The 27,462-nt window shown below is 37.3% G+C and overlaps 1 protein-coding gene across 2 annotated transcripts; it reads left to right on the top strand.

The window, feature by feature from the left end:
• Positions 1–4,363: 4,363 nt before the first annotated feature.
• LOC131601405 (uncharacterized) lies at positions 4,364–25,148 on the top strand. 2 transcript variants are annotated; one of them, XM_058873223.1, is made up of 11 exons: positions 4,364–5,019; positions 5,458–6,511; positions 6,795–7,249; positions 8,101–9,202; positions 9,345–9,620; positions 21,332–22,129; positions 22,449–23,219; positions 23,428–23,573; positions 23,753–23,854; positions 24,215–24,459; positions 24,544–25,148. In XM_058873223.1, exons 1-10 carry the CDS (start codon positions 4,505–4,507, stop codon positions 24,228–24,230), a joined length of 5,235 nt encoding a protein of 1,744 aa, XP_058729206.1. In that variant the 5' UTR covers positions 4,364–4,504; the 3' UTR covers positions 24,231–24,459; positions 24,544–25,148. The 2 variants fall into 2 exon arrangements, with proteins under 2 accessions (XP_058729206.1, XP_058729205.1); XM_058873222.1 differs by having other exon boundaries at positions 23,744–23,854.
• The last annotated feature ends 2,314 nt before the right edge of the window (positions 25,149–27,462 follow it).

Below are 27,462 nucleotides of genomic sequence, written 5' to 3'. Positions count from 1 at the left end.
TTATATACTTTAGGCCCAAGGCCCAGGATCTGCCTATAAGAAGATTGCTAATCCAACTTGCAGAGGCAGAGATTTTTAAGTGAAGAATTATGTGTTTTGTGAAATGAGTTTTCACGTGTGTTTGTGTCTTAGTGTTTTCTTGTAATTCAAGCAATTGTCACTTTGATGATTGTATTGGAATAGGGTGTTTGAGTTATAATTTATTGTGTCACTATAAGCATTTAAGCACGAGTAATGTGTCTCTTGATTGAAGCTTTTAAGCAATATCAAGATTTTTTTAAAGTGTGTCTTCAGTCTGATTTTACTTTTACTTGATTTTGATATCACTGCTGTGATTGAGGAGGAGTGAGTAGGAACTCAGGTCTAGAAGTAGATTGAGATTGCATTGGGTAGGTCTTAAGTGAGGAGTGTAAACTAGTTAATTAGCTCTGAATTACTACTACTTATAGTGGATTTTCTCCTTGGCTTGGTAGCCCCCAGAGTAGGTGTTGTTGTACACCGAACTGGGTAAACAATTCCCCTTGTTCTTTACTGTTTTATTTACTTACTGCTAAAAGTAATAATTTGTTCAGTAGTGGATGTCATAACATCCGATACGACATCGATTGTTTGTTACTAGAATTTTCAGGCCTAACCTGAAATTTCAAGCTACTTAAGACTAACTTGATCGTTTGGTTACTCATAGAGATGAAAGACAATGAAAGAGTAAGAAGCCATAACCGAGACTAACGTCCAAACCCTAAACTCCAAGATCTCACTAAAACACCACTACATCTATGAATAAATCTGTTTTCACACACTGAATGCGAATACAACATTCAAATCCATAAACAAACACGTTTACATCATGAGCATAAAGTTTCAGACCTGCAATTAGGAAAATGCAACATACAACCACCTCAACATTTGGTGCTACTCACCCAACCTCCCGGTGGAAGGAGCACAGCCAGATGCATCATGCCCTAACACGTTCAACTATCATGCTGAGAAAGATTGGAAACACTTACCTGAATGATTCTTCGATCAAAGCTTTAAGAAACCTCTACCAGCTACTTCCTTGATTCTTGATGCTGAGCCTCAAACCCTATCAATCTCCTGAGAATTAAACTTAGGCCTTCACTAAATCCTTGACATTAAGAAACAAATTTGGTTTTCAGATAAGAGAGATGAAGGACTGCTTATTGATGATGATGTGAGGATAAAGGTGACAAAGTGATGCTTTGATGGAGTATATGGTGATGAAGTTTGATGAAGGTTGAGACGATTACAGGTGGTTGAGAGAGGTGATGATGATGGTGAAACGGTTAGAGAAACCGTTAATGGTGGTTGAAGTTGAGAAATGAAGGTGAGAGAGGAGAATGAGAATTAGAGAGAGTGAAAGCTGTATGAAAACTGAGAAAATAAGAAAATGAAAACGTGAGCTAGAAATGGTGAGGGATTTTTCTTTTTATATGAGGAGTGTATGGCAGTGTATTGTGGCTGTGTAGCAGCTGAATATTTTCCCTTTAATCATAGTGCACAAGTTGTGTCTACTTCAAGTAAAGCTTTTCCTCTTTTCATGCATGCAACTTTTGCTTGGTCATTTAGAGTAATGTGTAAGGGAAGGACCGTGAGAGCATCGGCATCCATGCCACTTAATTTGGTGGTATAGATGGGCCCATTAGTATAATATATTATTTCACACTTCCCAATTAATTAAGCAACTCTACTACAATTTCTAAATATCCATACCACTCATCTAAAATTCTACAATGGATCCTACTAATCTCATAATATATTTCAAATTTTACATTAATATATAAATATTTATATTAAACAAATAAATTCGATTAAATAAAAACATATTCAATAAACACCAATAAATTATATGAAAATACATTTAAAAAATTCATAAATGCCAAAATAAACTACTAGTAGAAAATATAGTAAAACATTTAAAATAATTTTTAGTTGTGATTATTCTCATGCCCAAAACGTTCCCATATATGTTCTATCAAGTCTTGTTGAAGGTGTCGATGAATTTCTTTGTTGCGAACATGGTGTCTTCTACGTAGGAACTCTTGAAAATCATTATTAGAATCATTTGGTGGTGTCGTCGTGTTGCTTGTTGTAAGCTTCCCAAATCCTCTTCCAAAAACAATCTCCTTTTTGATCAACTCCAACAATTGAATCCTTTGAAATATTGAGCCAAGATTAAATAAGAACTTCATCCTCCTTTGGTTGGAATCTTGTTTTTGGTGTATTCGTAATAGGCACAGGACCAATTTCTTCACCAAGGTTAATAGTTTCTGACCCACCTTAAGTGAGAACTTGTGGTGATTCAAGCTCTTTATCATTAGATTACATGTCACTACCAACTATTTGAACTCGATGAGATATGGTGGGATTGGTTGATTGAGATGAAAATTGCTGATATTGATATGGGTAAGGTGGTGTATGATATGGATAATTTCCAAAATGTGGGTTATTTTGTGGATTTGGAATAAAAAAAGAATTTTGAAAATTTTGATTATGAAGATGATTTGGGTTATGGGATGCACAAGGCTGGTTAAGAGTAGGGGTGGGAATAGGCTAGGCTAGGCTAGGCTTTATCAGGCCTGGGCCTGGCCTACGATAAACTTACAAGGCCTGAGCCTGGCCTGTGGCCTACTATAGGCTCGTTTTTTCAGCCTGGCCTGGCCTTTTTAAAAGCTTGACCTGGCCTGAAAACCTATTTAAAAGCCTCTTTCTTATTAATGTTTTCAATTAATGCATATTACTTAAGAAGCCTCATAGATCGCATATATATGAACATTTAGACCGGCGCTGTGGGATTTCTCTACCATAGTCCTTTTCTCTTTCTCCGTTAACTCAACGTCCATGGTTGCAGCTCCCTTCAACTCTTCTAACCAACAGTGCTGAACCAGTAGGGCTTTCATCGTTAAGCGCCATAGACCGAAATCGTTCACTCTTGTGAACTTTTCAATCTCACACTTTGTTGACGACATCTTCTCCATACTCACCGCCCCAATTTGTTGCAACGGAGTGCCATCAAGAACAAACCACGACTATAAGAAAGATTAAGTTTCTTGAACAAACACAAGAAACCCTATTAGGATTTTACGAATAAAGGGAGAGAGCAGGTAAGAAGAAGAATTGGTTGAAATTGTTTTTCGACTCACTTACTCAATTAAGGTTACAATGATTACAAGTGAATAACAACAATTAACCTCTCTCAACAACCTGAGAGAACTGGTCTATTTATAAACTACTAAGCTAACAAAGGCTACAAGCTAACTTAAACAATTGGGCTTAAATAGGTAGGCCCAATTCGAAATGCTAACAAACCTAGCATATAACAACTAATGCATGTTAGAACAACTTCGACTACTACATGCACTATTTCAACAACAACATGCGAACAGACTTCGACCTCATGCTTAATCCTTGTTGGACCAGAAGCTACCCATTGTCGAGACTAGAGTTCAGTCCAATATTCCACAATTTGGATTAATTAAAAAATAATGGAATGGAACAGAGTCAGATGGAATGCATTTCATCCTATTCAACCACTTTCTATCATTTTTTGTATTCTTCGATTTGGACGGAATAACAAAATTGCTCTATTCCATAATAAAATATTCAAATCTTTGTTTTATTATGCTCTCCTCCATTCCACTCTACTTAATTCCTTAATTCTATTCAATTCGTATTATAGTATCCAAACATAGCTTTTAGCCTTAAAAATAAAATTTTGTCGGAAAGTTTGGAGGGAAGAGAGTTTTAAAAAATAATTTTTTGAAAAAATATAAAAAAATCTTTAAATGTTTTAAAAAAAGATTTTATATAAATAATATTTATTATTAATATATTTTTAATTTTTGAACTATTAAAATAATAAAAATTATATATAATTAATTTGTCTAAATTTTTCAAAACTCCAATTAATACAAATTTAATGTTTTTCAAAATTACAGAGTTTTTAGTGGTATGAATAAGTGTACTAAAAAAATCAAAATAGCTTCCAACACCTCCTTTTCATAGCAAATCCATGAGGAATCAAAATAGCTTCCAATCCCAAATAGGATCCTACTGCACCACCATTCCCCTCTATCATTCTCTAATATTCAGTTATAAAATTCTCTTTCCTCTAAAATGCTGTTGTTTATTTCTAGTGCCTAGAAAGTTGCATTTTTCAAGGTTGATGTTTGTATTGGAGTGTGCATGCACCAAGAGTTTTTGGTGGCTTGTGAAGCTTAAATTTGACCTCCAATAGGTTAATGAATCTATCACTCCTAATTTACCCTTATCCTATTTCATATTATTAACATTTTGTGGCTCAAAATTTCAGCCATATTTCACTTCAAATGCAATAGTTCTACTTTATGAATAGACTTTGAGTTGACTTGTAATAATCTCATAAAACAAGCAGGAATTTTCTGTTCATATTCAGAGAGGATTTAATTTGCCTCATAATTCATCACTCACTTTGACCTAATTTATTCATCAAATCCAATTCCAAACCATGTCTACTAGTACTAATACAACTGCTAATCCAAAGAGGAAGAAGCACAACGTGTACTTGAGTTTCTGCAACCAAGACACTGCTTCTTTCGCCAAGCGTATCTACGCCGCTCTTAGTAGAACTAGAAAAGCTCAATTTAATGTTTTCTGGTACGACGAGAAGCTTCAAAGTCGTGACAGAGAAATACCAACCTCTATGCTGAATGTCATAGGAGATTGCAAAGTTGCTGTTATTGTGTTTTCGAGGAATTATGTTAATTCAAGACCTTGTCTTCAAGAATTTGAGAAAATAACACAGTGTTGCTTAAACACAACTGGTCTTATTGTTCTTCCTTTGCTCTATGATGGTTACAACGACTACTCGTCGCTTGGAATTGGTGGAGAGGCTTTTCATGATCTTGTGTATACAATTTGGGTAAAGGAAACCTCGTTCGAAGAGGAAGATAAGTTCATGAGTTGGGTGGCAGCCATCACTAAAACTACTGCATATTCAGGAGTGATTGATTTTGCAGACAGGTAATTTTTAAGTTGAAACTTTCTTGATTTGAAATTATATTATTATTACTCCACATGGTTTTAAATTGCGGTTGATGTTGCGGATGCGGTTACTGGTGTTGCCATTGCGGTTGCTGATGTGCATTATGGCCGTTGCAGAGTGTGAATTTCAATTTGGAGGTGTTTGAAATATACCGTTAAGAAACTTGATATTAAGATTTTTTCATTACATAGGAAGTAAATTGAGTTTGGGATTATGAAATTTTAGGTTTTGAGGAAAATACTTGAAGAAACATGGGCGCAATTGTCTGATGTAATTTCTAATGGCGGTCGTGCGGACTGCAATTTAAAACCATGTTGCTCATTCCATCTTTATGATACGACCTTTTTTTCACCTATGCACATGTTGGACAATGTTGTTATGCATCTAATCATCTATTGTTTATGTTATTAATACAGTTATGGAAGGGAATATATTGGGGATATAGTTGAAAGTGTTATTCGTTTGATAAACAAGAAGAGTGACTTTTTGGGTGCTTTCTATACTGTGAGTTTAAAATATAGGGTGCAAGATGTGATTCAACTATTGAAACAATCAAGATATCCTCTCCTACTGGGGATATGGGGGATGGCAGGGATTGGTAAATCAACTATTGCTGAAGCCGTTTATAATCAGGTTGGTCCTTATTTTGAGTACAAGTTCTTGCTCGATAATGTCAGGGAAGTTTGGAAAACAGATGGAGGTGTAGTTTCTTTACAAGAGAAACTTCTTTCTTATAGGGGCAAACCAACTGAAACAAAGATAGGTACGGCTGAATCAGGAAAAGTTGTTTTAAAAGAAAGACTTCATAATAAAAGGGTACTTCTTGTACTTGACAATGTTGATAAATTGGAGCAGCTAAAGTCTTTGTGCGGAAATCGGGATTGGTTTGGTCCAGGTAGCAAAATAATCATCACGACCAGGGATAGGAATCTACTCACGAAGCATGGAGTTGACCATATATATAGAGTGAAAGAATTGGAAGAAAGTGAATCGATTGAGCTTTTTAATTGGTGTGCATTCAGCCAAGTAACAACTCCCCAAGACAGTTTTGGTGAACTTTCTAGACAATTAGTTGCTTATTCTAGGGGATTGCCTCTTGCTCTTAAAGCCCTCGGGGGGTTTTTGCACGGAAAGGAAGTACTTGAATGGAAAGGTGTATTGAGGAGTCTCGAAAGATTTTCCTTCCCAGATCAAGAAGTACTACATGCTCTAGAAACGAGTTTTGATGATTTGAGTAATGAAGAGAAACAAATATTCCTTGATATAGCATGTTTCTTTAACAGGATGGACCAAAATGATGTACTTCATACATTAAATAGGTCGACACAATGCACTAATCTTCAAATAAGTCTCCTTGAAGACAAGAGCCTTTTAACCATTGATAAGAATAACAAGCTTGGAATGCATGTTTTGCTACAAGCCATGGCAAGAGATATCATTAAGAGGGAATCAAGTAATAAGACTGACCAGGTGAGTGGTAACATATATATCTACGATTGATGTATCACCAATACATGATTTTTTGGTTCCACTATATAACAGCAAAGGAAGCAAAGTGATCATTAATGAGTCTGTTAACATTTGGTTTCCTAATCAGCATAAGAACATCAAAAGTTAATTCTTATGACTTTGAAATAAAAATTATTAACAAAATGAATTGTGGGTACCCTCTTATTTAATGATCTATCAGTGGCTTAAAGAATTTTAGTTACCATATATCTAAGCTTCTTTTTTTTTCGTTTTGATGTTTCAGCCAAAGATGTACGACGTGTTCTTGAGTTTTAGAGGGGAAGACAGTCGTGCAAAGTTCATGTCACACCTCTATTCCTCTCTTCAAAATGCGGGAATTCATGCTTTCAGAGACAATGATGAGATACCACGAGGAGATCACATCTCAATCTCACTGTTGCGAGCAATCGGACAATCTAGAATTTCCATCATTATTTTGTCTTCAAATTATGCTAATTCTCGATGGTGTATGCTAGAGTTGGTTAAGATAATGGAGATTGGTAGAACAAGGGGTATGGTGGTTATGCCTGTGTTCTATGACGTAGATCCCTCAGAAGTACGCCATCAGACAGGTCAATTTGGAGAAGTTTTTGGAGATCTTATCAAAACAATATCAGTGGATGAATCCACAAAGACTAATTGGAGAAGAGACCTCATTGATATTGGTGGCATAGCAGGGTTTGTACTTAGAGATTCCAGGTTGTTTTTTATTTTTATTATTTTCTCTTTGAAGTTTGAAGTATTGTTCGTTGTGATGCTAGTAGGGTGAGGATTTCCCCCACTTATGTGGGACTTTTAACACACCCCCTCACGCCCAGGACTAGACAACTGGAGCGTCAAAATAAATGGTGTGTGGCCCGATAGCGGAAACCTAATAGTAGGTGGCCTCCCAGATCTTAAACGAGGCTCTGATACCATGTTAAGAAATGTGGTTTGGCCTAAATCAACCCTACAAAATCGGCTAGTAGGGTGAGGATTGCCCCCACTTATAAGCACATGTCTAGGTCATATATTGTCCAATGTGGGAATCTTAATAGCAATGATACCTAATGTCCATTTTAAAAGTTATTACAAAATCTAAAATTTGATTGCAATGAAAAGCTATTTTGAATGATTTTTAAATAAAAATATGATTCTGTTAAGTACTCTAGAGGCAGAACTTTAACCGAATCACTAAAAAATAGAGGATATGGCAGTTTTATGCTACAGAAAAATCATGCAAGAGCCTAATAGTTTTCCTCTTTTATTTCACAACTAATTATATCAGAACATGCACATGAATTTGTAGACTTACTAGTGACTCTTAAATTACTCTACAATGATTCTTGGATTACCACTACTAGCTTTTGATAAATGTCCAATGGATTACTAGTTTTACAAAGCTTGTGCTTCTCTTACATTCCCATTGCAAGTTTGCAACACATTTGTATCTTATAAAATTATGCACGTATACTCGATTATAATTCTCCTTCTTGATTTGGTAGAAATATATTGGAGATGCTTATACATACAAATGATTGTGCAACTTATCAATGATTCATATTTTGTAGGAATGAGAGTGCAGATATCAAGAATATTGTTGAACATGTCACCCGTTTGCTACATAGGACAGAGTTATTTGTTGCTGAACATCCAGTGGGTGTAGAATCTCGTGTGGAAGCTGCGACTAAGTTACTAAATCTTCAAAAATCAGATGTTTTACTTTTAGGGATATGGGGAATGGGGGGTGTTGGTAAGACAACCATTGCCAAATCCATTTATAATCAAATTGGGAGCAAATTTGAAGGAAGGAGCTTCCTTCTAAATATAAGAGAATTTTGGGAGACAAATATTAATTTAGTCTCTCTACAGCAACAGGTACTTTGTGATGTTTACAAAACTACGACATTCAAGATACATGACATAGAATCAGGGAAAAATATATTGAAGGAAAGACTTGCACAAAATAGGGTACTTGTTGTGCTTGATGATGTGAATGAACTGGACCAACTAAAGGCTTTGTGTGGAAGCCGCGAATGGTTTGGTCCGGGGAGTAGAATAATCATCACAACAAGAGACATGCATCTTCTTAGATCATGTAGAGTTGATCAAGTGTATACTGTAGAAGAAATGGGGGAAAGTGAATCTCTTGAGCTTTTCAGTTGGCATGCATTCAAGCAACCTAGTCCAACAAAAGATTTTGCAACACATTCAAAAAATGTGATTACTTATTCCGGGAGATTGCCACTAGCACTTCAAGTCCTTGGGTCCTATTTGTCTGACTGTGAAATAACAGAGTGGCACAAAGCTTTGGACAAACTCAAATGTATACCCCATGATCAAGTACATAAGAAGCTAAAAGTAAGCTTCGATGGTTTAAAAGATGTTACAGAAAAACAAATATTCCTTGATATAGCTTGTTTCTTTATTGGGATGGACAAAAATGATGTAATACAAATATTAAATGGATGTGGTTTTTTTGGTGAGATTGGAATTAAAGTCCTTGTAGAGCGGGCTCTTGTAAGTGTTGACAATAGGAACAAGCTTAGAATGCATTATTTGTTGAGAGACATGGGAAGACAAATAATTTATGAGGAGTCACCATTTGATCCTGAGAAGCGCAGTAGGTTGTGGCGCCCAGAAGAAGTGTTTGATTTATTATCAAAGCATAAGGTAATTGCTAATAAGTGAACTTAATTACCGCGTGAAATATTGGTTTTATTCGTGAATGCTTTAATGTTTTCAAATTATATTGGTTTCAAATAACAGATATCTAAGCTATTCATTTTCTGTATACCTTATATTTTAATTTCAGGGAACAGAAGCTGTCAAGGGACTGGCTTTGGAGTTTCCAAGAAAAAATGCAGTTTGTCTGAGTACCAAAGCATTTAAGAAGATGAATAAACTTAGATTGCTTCAACTTGCAGGGGTGCAGCTTGATGGAGATTTTAAATATCTTTCAGGGGATCTTAGATGGCTGCACTGGCGTGGGTTTCCATCAACTTACACTCCTGTAGAATTTCAGCAAGGAAGTCTAGTTTCCATCGAATTAAAATACAGTCATCTCAAACAAATATGGAAGAAGAGTCAGGTACAAATTCTGTTTAATATTCTGGTTAGGATATTTTTCTCACTAATCATCTTTCCCAGAAGTGATATGTTAAGTTTAAATTTATCCTCCTATCTATCTCTTTCATGTTTGTATAGTGCGTATTTTGGTAGCTGGCTGATGCTCTTATAATTTGACAAATCGGTGAATTAGGATGCCCAAAAGTTGTACTACTGTTTAGACATCTTAGTAGTATTAGAAAATAGCAAGCAGTTATTATCTTTTAGGAAGCAGTTATGTTATTAGGATGACACTTATTTTATTTCATAGATTTTGAAGAAATAGGAAAACTGAAGGAAAAAAATCAGTAGGCAATTAATTAGGACTGAATATTGATTGGAAGAGACCAAACTCTTGAATTCTTTGGGAACACATTATATAATCCTATTCATCTATTGTATGGTACCACTTTCTACCAGTGTTATCAAATATCCGGCGGCGCGGCGCTGTGGCACATATACATGGCAGTTTTTGGGCTTGCTGCAATGGTAAATATCGGCCACCTGCTACCAGGTTTCCGTTATCGGACCACCCACCATTTATATCCATGCTCTAGATGTCCAGTCCTGTGCGTGAGGGGTGTGCTAAGAGTCCCACATCGTATTGGACAATCATCATCATCATGAGCAAGCACCAAGTCGTCATTATCCTCTCCTTATAATTGGCACATAATTATAAGAGTCCCACTTCGGACAATATATGGCCTGATGTCATAGGATTTTATTATTCTGTTTTTCTTATTTTATATTTCAGCTTTCCTTTTGTTATTTTACCTATTTTGTCTTATTAGGCATTCTAGCATAATGACGTGTCATGATTCCATTAGCATTGATCGGTTGTGATGTAACCACTTGCTCTATTTAGCCGATACGGCATGAGGAATGAAAGATAACCATTATCACATTTCTGAATTTTCTTCTGTCTTATTATTCTTTCTCCTACCACTAATTCTTCATCAACAGATAATTATTCTCAAACATTCAATTATCTCTGGTGTTGAGTTGGGATATTACCGGTATCTTCCCTAATATCCAAATACCCGGTACCAATTGGTATCAGCTCCGGTGACGATGACTCCTTCTCCGCCGCCCCCTCTGACCGAGCTCGAACGCCGTTTAGAAGAACGTTTCTCTCAGCTGCAAATGCAACGTACAACTGATTTGGAGGAGATTCGTGCGCTAATTCAATCTCACGTAGATCTCTCTTCCTCTTCACCTTCCGGCTGCCAAGGTTCTACCGGTCCTCGCAACTCTAACAACAACAGTTACGCTACTCGGATCTCCAAAGTGGAATTCCCTCGCTTTGATGGCAAAAATGTTCGCGAGTGGCTCTACAAGTGCGACCAATTTTTCCTGCTCGATGAAACCCCACAAACATCGATGGTGAGACTAGCTTCCATCCATCTCGATGGTTTGGCTCTGCAGTGGCACCTGAACTACATGCGCCATAAGTTTGATATTTACCCCTCTTGGCAACAATATGTCACTGATGTCACAACAAGATTTGGTGACGTCTATGAAGACCCCTTGTCTTCGTTACTTCAGGTAAAACATACCGGTAAAGTGCAAGATTACATCGACCAGTTTGAACTTGCGCTAACTCAGGTGACTCTTCTTCCTGAACACTCCCTTAGCATCTTCTTAGCCGGCCTTGACCACCATATGCAGATGCAAGTTCGTATGTTTAATCCTTCATCCATAGCTCATGCTGCAAATTTGGCCAAGTTACACGAAGCTTCACAAACTTCTCTCCCACAGCCAAAATCACGCTTTCAACCCTTTTCCAAATTTCAGGGTGTGTTACCCAAACCCAGTGCCGCACAAAATAACACTCAGTCTCAAAACCCTCAAGTCACTCCAACCACCTTTTCCCCTAAACCTAACCCTCAGCGTCCTTTCCGCACATTTTCGGCAATTGAAATGGCTGAACGCCGCGCAAAGGGCTTATGTATGTTTTGCGATGAACAATTTACCCCGGGACATCAGTTTAAGCACAAACGATCTCATCTCATGGTATTGGAAGTTGATGAAGACGACAATCCAACTGCGAACACTTCATGTGACTCCCTTACACCTGAACCGCATTCCTTTCAAGATTTTGACAACCCTCAACTTTCTTTTCACGCCTTGACAGGTATTGCTAATTTTCATACCATGCGAGTTACCGGATTACATGATAAGAAAATGCTCCACATTCTATTGGACAGTGGCAGCACTCATAATTTCTTGGACTTAGAAATTGCTAAAGCCATGGGTTGTAAACTAGAAGCTATTCCTCCTTTGTCTGTGACTGGGGGTGGTGGCCACAAATTGGAGGCGGCTTTTATTTGTAGAGGGTTTAAATGGCAGCTCCAACAGGCTCAATTTACTGCGGATGTTATTGTCTTACCCTTAGTTTGCTGTGATTTGATTTTGGGTATCCAATGGTTGAAATCTTTGGGACCTATCTTATGGGATTTTGATAAGCTACAGATGGAGTTTTCTACTAATGGTAGGAAATTTGTCCTTCGAGGTGCGAAAACTCCCAGTTTCAAAGTTATCAACAACAAATCTTTTGCTCAAGTGGTCCACAAAGGCGCTGAGATGTGTTTTCTGTCTATTGGTGTGAAGGATTATTCTATGGGATTACCAACATGCCATGCTCTCCAGGGTTTTGATTCTCAACAAGTCTTACCTCCATCACTTGTTCAACTTCTAGACCAATATTCTGACATCTTTGCTGAGCCTACTGCTTTACCTCCTTCTAGACCTGGTTTTGACCATAAAATTCCGTTCAAAGAAGGCACGCAACCGTTTAATTTAAGACCCTATCGTTTTTCCATTATTCAGAAAGATATCATTGATAATATTGTGCAGGACATGCTGAAACAGGGTATTGTGCAGCATAGCAATAGCCCTTTTGCATCTCCCACAATTCTCGTGCGCAAGAAAGATGGTTCATGGCGTCTTTGTGTAGATTTTCGTAGGCTTAATGATCTTACCATTAAGGATCGATTTCCCATACCTCTCATTGAAGACTTGATGGATGAACTTCACGGCGCCACTGTTTTTTCTAAACTGGATATGAGGTCTGGTTACCATCAGCTGCGTATGGCTCATGGAGAGGAGCACAAAACTGCATTCAAAACACACAGCGGTCACTTTGAATATTTGGTGATGCCCTTTGGACTCACAAATGCCCCTGCATCATTTCAAGCTCTTATGAATCAGGTTTTTCAACAATTTCTTAGGAAATTCGTGATTATATTTTTTGATGATTTACTTGTTTATAGCAAGTCATTCGAGGATCACCTTGCTCATATACACCTCATCTTCCAAACTATTCGGGATAATCACTTATTTTTGAATAAAAATAAGTGTGCTTTTGCTGAACCTAGAGTAGAATACTTGGGACACTTTATCACTAAAGAGGGAGTTTCTACTGATCCTGCAAAAATTCTGGCAGTGAGTTCTTGGCCTGTTCCCTCCACCATAAAGCAACTCAGGGGTTTCTTAGGCTTAGCCGGCTACTATAGACGATTTGTCAAAGATTTCGGTAAACTAGCAAAGCCCTTAACTGACTTGTTGAAGAAAGATAGTTTCTTTTGGTCTTCTGAAGCAAATTTTGCTTTTCAACACTTAAAACAAGCATTGATTTCTGCTCCTGTTTTAAGCTTACCAAATTTTGCAAAAAAATTTGTTGTAGAAACCGATGCCTCGGGTAAGGGTATTGGCGCTGTTTTAATGCAGGATCACCACCCCATTGCTTACATTAGTAAGTCATTAGGGCCAAAGCAACAGGCGTTGTCTGTGTATGAAAGGGAACTTCTAGCTATAGTCTATGCAGTTCAAAAATGGGGCTCTTATCTTTCTCATGCACCTTTCATTATCAAAACTGACCAAAAGAGCATCAAGCATATGTGGGACCAGAAACTAAACACCCCTTTTCAGCAGTTTTGAGTGTCCAAATTACTTGGCTTTGATTTTGAATTACAATATAAGGAAGGTTCGGCAAATGCCGCTGCTGATGCTTTGTCTAGAAAAGCTGGAGCTGAATTATTGGCATTGGTTCTCGGTACTGCAAGTAGTGACCTTTTGGAGAGTATTCATCTTAATTGGCAGCAGGATCCTCAACTAAGTAAAATTATTTCTGACATGAAACAGAAGCCAGATTCTCATCCTAAGTATACATGGATTCGTGATGAACTCAGGCGCAGGGGAAAGTTAGTCATTGGTTCCAATCCTGTTATCAAGGAAACTATCTTACATGTCAATAATTCTTGGCTTGATACTTTTCTCATTATTATTTCTCGTATATATAAAGGTTACAGGGCTATATCGGTAATTACACTAAATAAATACATTTAAACTAATTCCTATTCACATCCCCCCTCAAATTGATGCTGCTTGTCAATGAGCATCAATTTGCTAACAAGAAACTGATGACGTGGACGCGGAACAGCCTTGGTAAGAATATCTGCAATCTGCAACTGAGTACTGACATGAGGAAGTGATATTATTCTGTCATCATAAGCGTCACGGATTGAGTGACAATCAACTTCAATATGTTTGGTGCGTTCATGAAAAACAGGATTCGCAACAATTTGAATGGCACTTGTATTGTCAGCATAAAGTGAAGTTGGCTCTATTTGAGGAAATCCAAGTTCAGCCAAAAGACCACGAAGCCAAATTATTTCAGAACAAGCAGCAGACATGGCACGATACTCAGATTCAGTAGAAGATTTAGAGACTCTCGCTTGTTTCTTACTTTTCCATGAGATCAATGAAGAGCCAAGAAACATGCACCAACCAGTGACAGATCGTCGAGTATCAGGGCACCCTGCCCAATCGGCATCACTATAAGCACTCAATTTAAGAGGAACGCCAGTAGGAAAGAATAAACCACGATGAGAGCTTCCCTTCAAGTAACGAATTATACGTCGAACTGCTGCCAGGTGTAGGTGGCGAGGAGAGTGCATGAATTGACTTACTTGTTGAACAGCAAATGATATGTCAGGGCGAGTAATAGTCAAGTAATTAAGGCTACCCACGAGTTGACGATACAATAAAGGATCATGCAACAGATCACCATCATCACGATGATATTTAACATTAACCTCAAGAGGAGTATCTACTGGATTAGCCGATTGCAGACCAGCCATAGAAATTAAATCTGTGGCATACTTGTGTTGATGGAGGAATATGCCCTTAGATGTAGAATGAACCTCAAGACCAAGAAAATAATGCAAATTACCAAGATCTTTCATATGAAACGCTGCTTGTAACTGCTGTTTAAGGCTTTGAATGGAAGCATGATCAGAACCAGTAATAATCATATCATCAACATACAGAAGAAGTAGGACAATTCCAGTAGATGTTCTATGAATAAATAGAGAAGAATCGTACTGACTCTGAGTAAAGGAAAACCCAAGTAGAGTGGAGCGAAATTTTTCATACCATGCTCTAGGCGCTTGTTTCAAACCGTATAAGGAGCGTTTGAGCTTGCACACACCCTTAGATGACGGAAATAAACCTTGAGGAGGAGTCATATAAATATCTTCCGCCAGGTCACCATGAATAAAAGCATTTTTCACATCTAATTGATGAAGAGTCCACCCGTTAGAAGCAGCTATAGAGAGTACCGTACGGACAGATGTCATTTTGGCAACCGGTGCAAATGTCTCATCATAATCAATTCCATATTCCTGCTTGTTTTCTAAGGCAACCAAGCGAGCCTTGAAACGGTTAAGGGACCCATCAGAATTCAATTTCACAGAATACACCCATTTGCAGCCAATGGGTTTAACATCAGGAGGACAAGAGACAATATCCCATGTGAAATTCTCTTGAAGAGCTTGAAGTTCCTCATTCATTGCTTTTATCCAACGTACATCTTTAACAGCCTGTGAATAGCAAGTAGGAATAGATATGCTAGAGAGTGTGGCAGTCAGAGAAGTATGTGAGGAATCATACCTGTCTGGTGAATATCTATCTGGTGCTCGAGATATTCGACCAGAACGTCGTGGTTCAACCATTACAGGATCAGGTGGCGGTTCAGCGTCGGGAAGGGGTGTGGGAACCTGCTGTTTGTGTTTTCTGACATATACATGACCTGGTTTATAGCGTTCTATAGATTGATGCATAATAGAAAACTTAGGAAGAGTAACAATATCATTCATGACAGGAGAAACACATGGAAACATAAACTGATTATCAAAAAATGTCACATTCCTAGAAATACGAAAACGATGGTTAGTGACATCATAACACACAAATCCCTTATGAGAGTGACTATACCCCATAAACGCACATTGAACAGACTGCGCTCCAAGCTTATGCCTTTCAAATGGAGGTAAGTGAACAAAACAAACACATCCAAAGGTATGTAAATCATTATAATTAGGCTGAATTTTAAAAAGACGAAAAAAGGGAGAATCGAGATCAATAACCGTAGAAGGAAGACGATTGATCAAGAAGACAGCTGTGGAAAGAGCCTCCACCCAAAATCGGGGTGGTACAGAAGCTTGAAGAAGTAAAGTGCGGGTCACATCAAGCAAATGACGATTCTTGCGTTCTGCCATCCCATTTTGTTGGGGGGTATTGGGACAAGATCGTTGAGACAAAATGCCTTTTTGTTGAAGAAATTCTTGAAACTCACGAGACATGTACTCACCACCAGAATCAGAGCGAAAAATTTTAACACTTTCATGAAATTGAGTTTCAACATATGTCAGAAATTTCTTAAACATAGAAAACACTTCAGATTTAGACCGAAGAAAATATATCCAAGTAAAACGACTATAATCATCAATAAATGTGACAAAATATTTATAGCGAGCATGAGAAACTACAGGAGACATACCCCATACATCACTATGAATCAGTTCAAAACAAGAGGAAGCCCGATAAGCACCAGACGGAAAAGGAAGTGTTTTACTTTTAGCTAATTTGCAAACAGAACATGAAAGAGAGGCATTAGAAACAACACTTTTATTTCCCAATAAACCATTTTTAAATAAATGAGATAAAACAGCAGAGTTAGGATGACCCAATTTTCTATGCCAATCCTCATAAGAATTCAAGACATTTTTACAAACAAGAGATAAATGACTAGAAATAAACTGAAGTGGAAACAGTCTTCCCACTTTAGGCCCCTTCGCAACCACCTTCCCCGACACCTGTTCCTGCACAAGGCAACCATCACGAGAAAAATTTACATTACAATTATTATCAACCAATTGACCAACAGATAATAAATTGGAAGCAAGTCCAGGTGCTACAAACACATCCCGAAAATCAGAGTTGAGGTCACCAACATTCGTGATAGAGAGAGCATTACCATCCGCAATTTGAATTTTCTGATTACCATGGTAAGAATGTAAATTGTGCAAGTATTCAGAAGAGGCGGTCATGTGATTGGATGCACCAGAATCAAGAAACCACGGGCGGGAAACATTCGAAGACTTACCCTGAATTCCCAAGGTTGATAGAGCGGAAAATACCATCTGTTGGATTATTTCAGGTTGGAGAGCACCACCATTAGATGGATTGGTGATGGAAGGACCAACTGCAGAGCTTGTACTAGCAGAAAATGCTTGCACCGAACGTTGTGTTGATCGTGGAGGACGGGTGGGACAATCAGAGATAATATGGCCCCGCTTCTTGCAATAATTACAAAACTTCTTACTGCAACTCTGAGCAAAATGTCCAAATTGTTTGCAAGAGAAACATTGGACATGTCGAATATCACGACCTTTACCTCTACTATGAGGAGCATATGCAAACATAGCAGACTCAGAAATGACAAACATCACGAGACATGGATCCTTGAGTAGCAAGACGCTGTTCCTCTCTGAGAAGTTCACCGACACATGTATCTAAAGAAGGAACGGGATTCCTATTCAACAAGGCACCTCTGACAACCTCAAATTCTGCACGAAGCTTCATGAGAAATTGATTTCGCCTACTAGTATTGTAGACCTCTTGGACATCCGCGAGAGAACTTTTGGGAACATCAACATGTATAATTGCAGAGTGTTCTGTCCACAAATTCAAAAAACCAGAATAATATTCTTGAACAGACAGATTGCCTTGTTTGTAATTGGCAATGTCTAGCTCCAACTGAAAACGTTTGGCCGCATTGTCTAGGTTATAGATACGCTTCAAGTAGTTCCACATTTCTTGGGCAGTGGAAAAAGATCGCAAATTATTAATCATGTGAGGATCAATAGTACCGAGAATCCAAGTGATAATCTGAGCATCTTCTATTTCCCATGCATCTAAGTCAGTTGTCTCTAACGGTGCCAAAGAGACATCGTCCAAGTGACTCCATAATCCTTTCCCTTTGACATACATCCGAAACTGAAATTCCCAAACAAGATAATTCTTTCCGGTAAAACGAACACTAATATGATCTATCTCTTCTTCGGAAGCCATAATATCAGAGATGACTTAAGAACAATTTTGTTAACGTAACAATTTTGTTAACGTGAAACAAGAAACACCAACGAAACACTGAAGAAAATACTTGCCGACACCAAATCAACACCCCAATTCAGGATACTCGCCGACACCAAGTCAAAACCCTAATTCAGAATAATTGCCGACACAGAGTCAAAACTCTAATTCAGAATAATTGCCGACACAGAGTCAAAACCCTAATTCAGAATAATTGTCGACACAGAGTCAAAACCCTAATTCAGAATATTTGCCGACACCGATACGATAACACGATCAAAGCAAACACGATTTGTAAGCACCCGAGATTAGAATCGCAATCTTGGAAGAGATTACCGAGAACCGAGATGATTTCAAGTACCGAGAAACGAGATCTACCGAGACGATTTCAAGAGCGACCCAGTGGGGTGTCGCTGAATAAAGGCAAGATTAACCTAAAACTCACAGGTTTGATCGAAAACCTACTGATACCATGTCAATAATTCTTGGCTTGATACTTTTCTCATTATTATTTCTCGTATATATAAAGGTTACAGGGCTATATCGGTTATTACACTAAATAAATACATTTAAACTAATTCCTATTCACATTACAGTGGTTACATAGTTCATCTATTGGAGGGCATTCTGGCAGGGATGTGACTACTAGTAGAGTCAAAGCATTGTTCTATTGGAAAGGTATGTCAAAAGACATTCTTCTCTTTGTTAAGAACTGTGCAATCTGTCAGAAAAACAAATCTGATTTGGCGGCCTACCCGGGTCTCTTACAGCCACTACCTATTCCAAATCTTATTTGGACTCACATTAGCATGGACTTTGTGGAGGGTCTTCCTTTATCTGCAGGAAAACAAGTCATCTATGTGGTGGTCGATAGACTTAGCAAATATGCACATTTCATGGCCTTAGCTCATCCTTACACGGCCTTGGATGTGGCACAAATTTTCCTTGACAATGTCTTCAAATTACATGGCTTGCCGGAGACAATAACTAGTGACCGCGACCCAATCTTTCTCAGTAACTTCTGGCAAGAGTTTTTCAAGCTCCAAGGAGTGGAACTGCAGAAATCTTCAGCATACCATCCCCAAACTGACGGCCAAACGGAGGTGGTAAATAAATGCCTAGAAACCTACCTTCGATGCATGACATCTGAGCAACCGAACCAGTGGCATAAATGGCTTTCTTTGGCTGAATGGTGGTATAACACAAACTATCATTCATCTACTCATACCACTCCCTTTGAGGTGGTGTATGGCCAGCCACCACCTATCCATTTGCCTTATTTACCCAATTCTGCAGCAAATCTGAATGTAGATAGAACTTTAATTGCGAGGGAAGAAGCCATTAATCTCCTCAAGTTCCATCTCTTACGAGCTCAGAATCGGATGATCCAACAAGCAGATAAACACAGGAGTGATAGGGTATTTGCTATCGGGGACTATGTTTACCTTAAACTGCATCCTTACAGACAGAATTCCTTGAAACCTCATGCTGTCCACAAGTTACTTCCTAAGTTTTATGGCCCATTTCGGATTGAGGATCGTGTCGGCGCCACTGCTTACAAACTACAGCTGCCTGCTTCTGCTGAAATTCACAATGTTTTTCATGTGTCCCAATTGAAACTCTGCCCCAATCCTCAAGGTCAACCGGTTCAGCACTCACCTACTGCAGCTGGTCCTCACAACAAGACTCCTGTGGCTATTCTTGATCGAAAAATGGTAAAACGAGGTCGCATGGCAGCTAACAAAGTCTTGGTTCAATGGAAAGATATGCCTCTTGACAAAGCCACTTGGGAATTCTATTATGATCTCCTTAAGAAATTTCCAGATTTTCATCCATGAGGACATGGATGATGTGAAGAGGAGGGTATTGTCATAGGATTTTATTATTCTGTTTTTCTTATTTTATATTTCAGCTTTCCTTTTGTTATTTTACCTATTTTGTCTTATTAGGCATTCTAGCATAATGACGTGTCATGATTCCATTAGCATTGATCGGTTGTGATGTAACCACTTGCTCTATTTAGCCGATACGGCATGAGGAATGAAAGATAACCATTATCACATTTCTGAATTTTCTTCTGTCTTATTATTCTTTCTCCTACCACTAATTCTTCATCAACAGATAATTATTCTCAAACATTCAATTATCTCTGGTGTTGAGTTGGGATATTACCGGTATCTTCCCTAATATCCAAATACCCGGTACCACCTGAACATGTCCTTATAAGTGGGGACAATCCTCACCCTACAAGCCGGTTTTGTAGGGTTGAGTTAGGCCCAACCACATTTCTTAACACATCGGACAATATGTGACCTGAATATGTATTTATCAGTGGGAGCAATTCTCACCCTACAAGCCGGTTTTGTAGGGATGAGCTTGTTGGGTGAAAATTGCTCCCACTTATAAACACATGTTCAGGCCAACATTCTCCATCCCTGCCAAGAATTTAAATCAAGAGATAACCCCACTCATCTTCCTGATACGGTTAAGTCTTTTTCTGATCCTAAGAGTCATGTTGAGTATCCCCTGTCTAAGTATGTGTCCCACTCAAATTTGTCTTATTCACTTGTTGTGTTTACCTCTCAGTTCTAAAGTGGAAAGAAAATTTTATTGAGGAGACGAGAGCTAATAATAGAATTTGGAGGGTTTAAGGTTAAGAGAGTCAGTAGAAATCTTTTTGTCTATGTTTTTTATTTGATTATATTTCTGTTAGTCCTAATTAATGCCGTATCTACTAATGTAATATCTTTTCCTATGTAAACAGTCCAAGAGTGTAGTAAAAAGACATGAAAGTATTATTCAATTACTTTCTGTAAAAGCTCTCCCTCTCCTATTTCTTTCTCTTGCAGTGCTTTTCTGTGCTTGGTAACAATGTCCAACTGATATTATGATGTAACCAATAGTAGGCAGACAAGTTACTTATTGCACACATATCATATTAATTGGCCTCTATGTCGGCAAATCACATAACACTTCTGTTACACACATTTTAAAAGTATCATGTCTATTTGTATATACAAACTTTGGTGATCTAAAAAAAATTCAAGTTATCTATCTCACAAATTTAAATATTAGCTCTGAAATTTAATACTTAGTTATATCGACACTGATATAACCAGCCTTTAGGGATCAGAAAATAAGTGATTGATAGATCCTAGTGTCATGGTTTTGTGGAAAATAATCATTCTTCCAAGTTCTAATCTATTTGTTATTTCTAAGCTTATGATACTATTCTATTGTGGTTTTATTTTCTGGCAGGTGCTTGAGAATCTAAAAATTCTTAATCTTAGTCATTCTCGGGATTTGACTGAAACTCCATACTTTTCGTTTTTACCTAATCTTGAAAAGCTAGTACTCAAAGACTGTCCAAATTTGTCTGAGGTCTCCCAAAGTATTGGATCTCTCCATAAACTTCTTCTAATAAATTTGACAGACTGCACAAGTCTTCAGAATCTTCCGATAAGCATTTATAAATTAAAATCTCTAGAATCTTTGATTCTCTCTGGATGTTCCAAGATCAACAAATTGGAGGAGGACTTGGAACAAATGGAATCGTTGACAACCTTGATTGCGGACAAGACTGCCATAACAAAAGTGCCCTATTCAATAGTAAGATTAAAAAACATTGGATATATTTCTATTTGTGGCTTTGAAGGATTTTCACGTGATGTATTTCCTTCTCTCATTCGGTCTTGGCTCTCACCATCAAGTAATGTGATTTCCCTAGTTCAGACATCTACGTCAATGTCATCTCTTGGTACTTTCAAGGACCTTCTAAAGCTTCGAATTCTTTGTGTGGAGTGTGGCTCAAAACTTCAACTAACTCAAGATGTAGCAAGAATTTTTGATGCATTAAAAGCCACATTTTTTCATAAATTTGAAGCAAATGCAAGGGAAACTACATCACAAATCTCTGATATACATGCTTCTCCTTTAATTGACGACTTGCTTGGTCAAGTTCACATTTCAGGGTCCAATAATTACTTGAAATCTCTCTTAATTCAAATGGGAACAAAATGCCAAGTCTCTAATATTACCGAATACAATATTTTTCAGGTTTGAATATCTCTTCCGCATATCTATTTTTTTTTAAATGTAAACTGGAAGTTTGGTTCGTGAAACTATTATTTCTAACAAATTTTGTGGACCATAATTTGAATTAGACACCAATTTAATTCTTAAAGTTTTCAATCCCGTTTTACAATAGTCGTTTATCAAATACATTGAATAACTCCTTGGTTAGTTCATCTATAATTTAAGTCAAAAATTAAATTCTATGAGACAACTTTACTTTTATTTCTACTTAGAGTAGATGATCATATGCATGAATAGCGAATATATCAATTCTTCTAAAATTTTGAATTTCATTGTATAGACTGCAGATGCGTTTTGGGATTCATTTGTGCTCCCCTGTGACAATAATTCTGATTGGTTAACTTTCCGTTGCAAAGGTCGTGGCATAGTGTTTGATCTCCCAACAAAAAAAGGGCATAACCTGAAGAGTATGTTGCTGCTCGTAGTCTATTCCTCTTCCCCGGACACCATAACTTCAAAAGGTTGCCAAGGTGTGTTGATCATAAATTTCACAAAGGCAACCATTCATGCCTGCAAAAGAGATACGCTAACCTCCTTTGAGGATGAGGATTGGCAGAGCATAACATCAAATCTAGAACCTGGTAACAAAGTGGGGGTTATGGTAGTTTTTGGGGAGGGATTTATTGTAAAGTTCACATCAATATCTCTCTTATATGATGAACCGATCAACAAAGAAATGGAACACTGCAATGCAGAATACGGGGAGGACGATGTTATTGTTTCTAGTGATGGCGACAAGGATGTTAGTGATTATGTTAATGTATCAATGGATAACGATGTTATTAGTCCCGGTGAAGATGACAATATTAGTGAACATAAGCACTCACATGCAGCGGATAAGAATTCTACTCTTTCGCATGATGATGCCATGGAAGCAAATAAGATTTATGCTGTCTCTGGTGGCGGTGATATACCACCAGATAACATTGTTCCCATTTCTAGAGAAAATGAAAACGTGAGTGATAGTAACAACGGGGATTTGGTAGATAGGGATGCTAATGTTTCCGGTAAAGCATATAAGAATGTTGTTGTTTCTAGTGGAGATAAAAATGTGAGTGATAATAGAAAATATTTTTTTTCCCTTTTTTTCTTTAAATACAGTTTTTCTTAATATTATGCTAGCATAATTCAACAACTGTAACTGTTAGACAAATTGAATTGCTCCAACAGCTATAATAGTATTTAAGCGTTGCCCTTTTGAATTTAATATACATAATTGGTTCCTGAGTTGCTCTTTCTTTTTGTTATGTGTTTATCAGAGAATTCGTAGACTCTTCACCAAGCTTCCTTCCCTTGTTCGTGCTGTTCTGATCTCACGCTCTTTCTGGTGCAGTCTGATTTCCATTCTGGTTTGGATCACTTGCCGTGGTTTTAAGAAGCGGCGTAGTCGAAATATCCTTACAAGGTAAGTACATATCTACTCTTTGTCGGAACATGTGTGATAATTATGAAGAATTCATAGTTATTGTTTAGTTTGCAAGGGAACGAGAGAGGTTTTAATTAGTCTTGTTGGTTACTTGTAAAAAGATTAGTAGCTTGGTATACACTGAAGATAACTAAATGTTATGATAAAAGAAAATGTAGATCTACACAAAGGGGTACATGGCTAATGGATTGTGCTCACAAGCTTTTTACATACAAGAAGGCCAACAAAGCTCACAGCCTCAGCCGTTCAGAGTTAAGCTTGTGAGTTAATAGAGAGGATTGCTTCTTGTGTTATGCTTATGAAAAATGTATTGAAAATTAATTTTCAGTTTGTAAGTGTTCAATAATGGAAACTTTATTCCAACACACATTGTTTTTTTCGAGAATCTAAATTTTGATAGTCAATATAATGTATTTCAAAAACATGTGTTTATTGTGTTCTAGTATTACAATACCGGAACACTTTCAGAACATAATTCCAAGAATATAATTCTAAAATACAATAAAAGAAATACTTCTGTATTATTTTATTTTCAGAAGCTTATAGAAAGTGTTTTAACTATACTATTTTAATTTGTATACATTCCTCAATTTTTGTTTGTAATTTTATTAATTATGTAGATATGGCATGAAGTAGAGGGGGATGCTTTTAAACCCTAATGATCGAAAACTTCAATATGCAGCAGCTGAACCGAGTACTCATGTGTCTGACGTTTAGAAACAGTAGGAGGAGCTCCCTATGCCTGCAGAGGAGATTTGGCACATGCAAAGACATTGTATGTCAAAGTTTTGGGGGTCCTGAGGATATGTTTGTTGTCCTAAGGTTGTTTCAGGACCATGTTGCAGCTCAGCTGTGGATTACAGATGTAAAAGAACTTTATTTTGTTTACTTTTAATTTTATGTTACAATAATTCTTAAAACTAAGGTCACAAAACTTCTATGATTGCAGGATCTTGGTTGTCTAAAGGTTGTGATCCAAAGAAAGAGTGCATACTAAAGATGGTTGGCAAGGGTCTGCTGTCCGATATCATTGATAGGTAGCATAAAGAAACCAACCGTTTCCACCTACTCTGTGTGGATACGAAGATCACGTTGGACGATGTGTCATGTGACATCAGTGCCTTGATCTATCTCGCTATATCCAGAGACATTGTGCTGGCTTATTTACCAAATTATCACAAGGGTCAACACTCGCGCTGGAAACTATGGATATCGGTGTCACAAGAGGTGCTCATGGTTGCTTTAGTTGGCTGCGCGATGTCTACCGGGTGGAGTTAGATGATGATCATTTAGACTATGCAACAAGAGCATTTCTACTACACATGACAAGAGTGTGTAACGTTTTGGAATGATGGATGAATTTCATTTTTTGTTTTAACTACTTTTATGGCTGCTTTGCATTCTTATACAATCATCTCAGTACTGTTATGGCATGCATTGCTCATTGGAAGTTATATGACCCTTTTACAGGTACTTCGAGTCTATATTTTAGGGGACAACTTCTCTACCCATCACAAAAAATTGGATAGTGTACATTCAACCAATCACATGATGTCATCTAATTTTAACACACTTAATTATTTGTTAAATATTACAATTGTTTGATGTTCTCAAAACATTTTACACAGGAGGTAACCTTACCCAACTTTTTAAGTTGGGTAGATAAGAATTCACCTATATTTTAATGTTTGTAATTGTTTGCTCATAAAGTCAATTAGACCTATTAAGAAAATTTAAGCGAGTCATTAATGTTTTATAGACATTGATCTTGTGATGTAGCCTCTAGAGGACCTTGTGTGATATATTTAAAAGAGTCTTAATGGATAGCAGTGGAATAATATTAAGCAACAATAAAGAATAGAGCAAGACAACACCCAAACAATTTATTTTGGTTTTTTCTATAAATCAGGAGTAGTTTAGTCCCCTTGCACTTTCAAGAGATTTTCACTAAAACCAAATCTGATTACAAGTTGCTCAAATACACAAGCAAGATACTTTCAATACCCGAACACATAAGTAAGAGACACACTCAAGCAAGAGACTTCTGATTTCTCAAGTACACAAACAAAAGACTTCCAATTCCCAAACACACAAGTAAGAGACTTCTCATTACTCAAGAACACAAGCAAGAAACTTCTAACAATCTATCTAACATATAAATGATAGTATAGTGATAATTACACTTGATATACAATCAGATGTGTAAACAAATTAGAACACATAAAACTCTAAGACTTATGAACTGCTAAAAATGTACAATTGTAAGAAGTTCTAAGTTATCTTGTGCTCTTTGTTTTGACAGAGTAACTTTTTTTTTCTTGTCAAGGCCCAGTGTTGTATTTTTCTCCAAATCATGAGCTCCTTTTATAGAGTTCCATGAAAGAGTCGTTGGAGAGAACTTCAAGCACAAGACAGACGTTGTAAAGAGATATCAACAGATCTATTGCAAAGCTTCCTCAAATGGCTAATGTCGTTGCAAACTCATTTGAACTTCCTTTGCTACAAAAGGAATTATCAGTTGTAAACCTTCATGCTTCTGCAGCTTTTTGTTTAGTTATCACGTGACCAAAACAAGACAAATTGACCTCAAAGACTGATATCAACGTGTCAGAAAATACTCTGTTCTTGAACTTTGACTGCAGAGTCTAAATATTAGCTTCTGATCCTTTAGACTCTGACTCTTCATAGGCTGGCTTGTTCAGAGTTTGGAGACTTCAAGTTCTGATATTCATAATCTACCTCTCAAGAGTTTCTCTTTCAATGTTCAGCGCAGTTTCAGAATTGATTTTTAATCAATATATTGAACTTTGTACCTACACACTTAAACACACATTAGTCTACCTATTGCTCTTTAAATACTTTGTTATCAAAACTTAAGGGATATGATATAAACCAATTTTGTTCCAACAATCTCATCCTTTTTGATGTTGACAAACACAAGTATTTAAGAACAATATTGTAATATGGTGAACTGACTTTATCGAAAGAAATGTCGCGGCTAAGCAAGAGTCGCCACCGACTTTTATTTTATCCAAATATCAGAAAGGCTAAAAGAACAGAAAAAAAACCTTTAAAAGAAATTTTGAGTTCGGGGGGTAATTTATGCAAAGGGAAGGTGTAAGGCACCCTTTGCATCCATGGTTTTCCATGGGCTCTTAATTGCTTTGCTCTTTGAAACCAAAAGTGTAGAAAAGAAATAAGACTTTAGCTTGTAAATAAGCGTAGCTTATTGAAAGTTTTTGAGAAAAGGGTAGAAAAAGATTTTAAACCAGAGCATGCAATTAAGGGCAAATTACCTCCCGAACTCAAAATTTCTTTTAAAGGTTTTTTTCTGTTCTTTTAGCCTTTCTGATTTGGATAAAATAAAAGTCGATGGCGACTCTTGCTTAGCCGCGACATTTCTTTCGATAAAGTCAGTTCACCGTATTACAGAACTGGCGACTCTGTTGGGGATTTTTCGAATAAAAGAGGGGTTACCTTAAAAGTTTAGGTTTCACTTAAATGTTTTCTATTGTTTGCTTTATTTTTGCAGGGCTGTTTTGGTTATTTTGTTGTGTGAAAGATCCTTACCCGGATCTGAGTACCTTAGGTAAATGGCATGAGATCAAGGAGACTGCACAGCGTATATTGATGTGGTTGATCTGGTGGTCATCGTTAGTGTGACACATTGGTTTGTCCTGGTGTTCCTTGGGATCCGACCTGAGGAAATGCTTGGTTTCCGCGTGGTGTCATTAAGCACTAATTTGCCCTTAGAACCTTAGTCGAACTTGACTTTGGCCTATTAGAAAGTAGCGAGATAACTGGCTTTGGTTCCGACTGAAGTTGGTTGATACTCGAAGCTACACTCATATGGACTGGACTTTCAGGA

This window comes from Vicia villosa, linkage group LG5 (genome assembly GCF_029867415.1).
Source record: "Vicia villosa cultivar HV-30 ecotype Madison, WI linkage group LG5, Vvil1.0, whole genome shotgun sequence".
In the NCBI taxonomy this organism is placed as follows: domain Eukaryota; kingdom Viridiplantae; phylum Streptophyta; class Magnoliopsida; order Fabales; family Fabaceae; genus Vicia; species Vicia villosa.
This window is presented reverse-complemented; position numbering and strand designations above follow the sequence as displayed.